The sequence below is a fragment of the Penaeus chinensis genome, chromosome 36, assembly GCF_019202785.1.
Source record: "Penaeus chinensis breed Huanghai No. 1 chromosome 36, ASM1920278v2, whole genome shotgun sequence".
In the NCBI taxonomy this organism is placed as follows: Eukaryota; Metazoa; Arthropoda; class Malacostraca; order Decapoda; family Penaeidae; genus Penaeus; species Penaeus chinensis.
In genome coordinates, this window is record NC_061854.1 from 32,030,635 (window position 1) to 32,032,555 (window position 1,921).

At 39.4% G+C, this 1,921-nt stretch overlaps 1 protein-coding gene across 1 annotated transcript in view; it reads left to right on the forward strand.

The window, feature by feature from the left end:
- Positions 1–1,346, forward strand: part of LOC125044975 (perlucin-like) — a 2,140-nt gene extending 794 nt beyond the window's left edge. The window contains exons 2-3 of the mRNA XM_047641958.1: positions 127–297; positions 429–1,346. Of these exons, the coding sequence (XP_047497914.1) occupies positions 127–297; positions 429–646 (389 nt within the window). The 3' untranslated portion in view covers positions 647–1,346. The remainder of the gene's footprint in view (positions 1–126; positions 298–428) is intronic.
- The last annotated feature ends 575 nt before the right edge of the window (positions 1,347–1,921 follow it).

Consider the following 1,921-nt stretch of genomic DNA (forward strand, 5'->3'; position numbering starts at 1 on the left):
ACACACACACACACACACACACACACACACACACACACACACACATATATATATATATATATATATATATATAGAGATATAGATATATATACATATACATATACCCACACGTTTCAACCCTCGCAGGAGCCCTATGTCCGTACCCGTACAAGCAAGTGCTGGACGAGTGCTTCTTCCTGAGCAAGATCAGCCTGAACTGGAACCAAGCGCGACAGTACTGCCAGGGCATGCAGGGCGACCTGGCCACACCCAGGAACGTCTATGCACTCAAGTCCTTCGTCATCGACACTGCGGGAGGTGATTATATTGTATTTCGTATGTGGGTCTTATTTGAGTAATGGAAGGCTTACAAGAGAAAAATGTAAATATGCAGATACATTGTACGTATATACATACATACGTTGACGCCCACCGTCCTCGACCATCAGAAGTGAACGAGGCTTGGCTGGGAGCAAGCGACCAGTCCTCGGAGGGAACGTGGAACTGGCTGGACGGCCGCCCCATCGCCTCGGACTGGTCCAGCGGGCAGCCTGATGACGCCGGAGGAAACGAAGATTGCCTTGACCTCAGGACGAAGTGGCATCCCACCCTCAACGATTACCAGTGCGGAGTGGCCCAGCGTTTTGTGTGCCAGTACAATGGCTAATGTTTCACATGCCTTTTTTTAGCATTTTATGTCCAGATTTTTTTTTTTTTTTTTAATCGTGTACTTTTTTAGGAAAAATAACAATGAGAAGACTATTTTTTTTATTTTTTTTAAACGCGTTCGATGTTCTCTTATATTTCAACTTTCTAGGTAACTTCTGTCACTGATGCTATTGTTCTACGGATGAGCAATTTGTTTATTAAGAATCATCTCAAAACAAATCTAGTTTGTTAAAAAAAAATCCACCTCTAGTATATCTAATATGTCTTTATAATAAAATATATGCCAAAGCGTTTGAATGTGAGATCGCCGAGTACGTTTTGTTGGAAGACTCTGAGCAAAATGAGATACCTCTTTCTGTAGGCCTGTGCTCTCTCAGTGTTTAAATATACTATGATTATCCTTAAGTATTGATAAAAAATAGGTCAGATGCTATCAGATGCAGTGCTTTTGCTAGTGAAATATGACATCCCCGGGTTTGTCTGCCCACCTTTTTAATGTCATTATAGAATTATGCCTTCTGGCGGAGTAACATGATCTGCATATTGTGACTCTGCTCGAGGTTGACACAATAATGGGCCTCGCTTCCTCCTCATTTATCTAACATGAGAGTAGTTGCCATACGTAAGCCCACTGTGTGTATAATTCCACAGAGGAAATTAGGGCTACGTATTGTGCAAGTGAATAAAGAGTATGTTTATATATATACATATTTTATTTACACCCTTTTGTAGTTATGGTGATATAAATTGCTTTACAAAATAAGAAACAGTCACGTGCACATAATAACGTCTTCGTCCTTTTTTATTTAAATTTGTGACATTTAAAAAGTAAAAATGATGGAAACGGTTTACTGTACTCAGCCTGGTACAGCAGGCTATTAACCTGCTTGCTGTTACCATGCAGAAAATGTAAGCAAAACACTAGATCAGTTTGCGGATGCAGGCTTATGCGCTTAAACTTAATGTGCGCACGCGTGTTATATCAAGAGAACAAGTATGTGCTTTAAGGCTGTTGACAACGATAGTCATCACAAACGTACGCGCATGTCCACCGTTTGTGTATAAATAATCATATATAAACTGATCATTAGATGAATTATGTAGAATGATGGGTAACTGTGTGTATTCACGCGCTCCATATATAGGCAGATAATTGGACAAAAAATAATATATATATAAAAAAAATTCAGGATTTGTGGGTGAATCATGGATATATGATTTAAAGTTACTGTAGGTATATTAAAGACATACAAAGCGGAAGCCATGAAAGAAA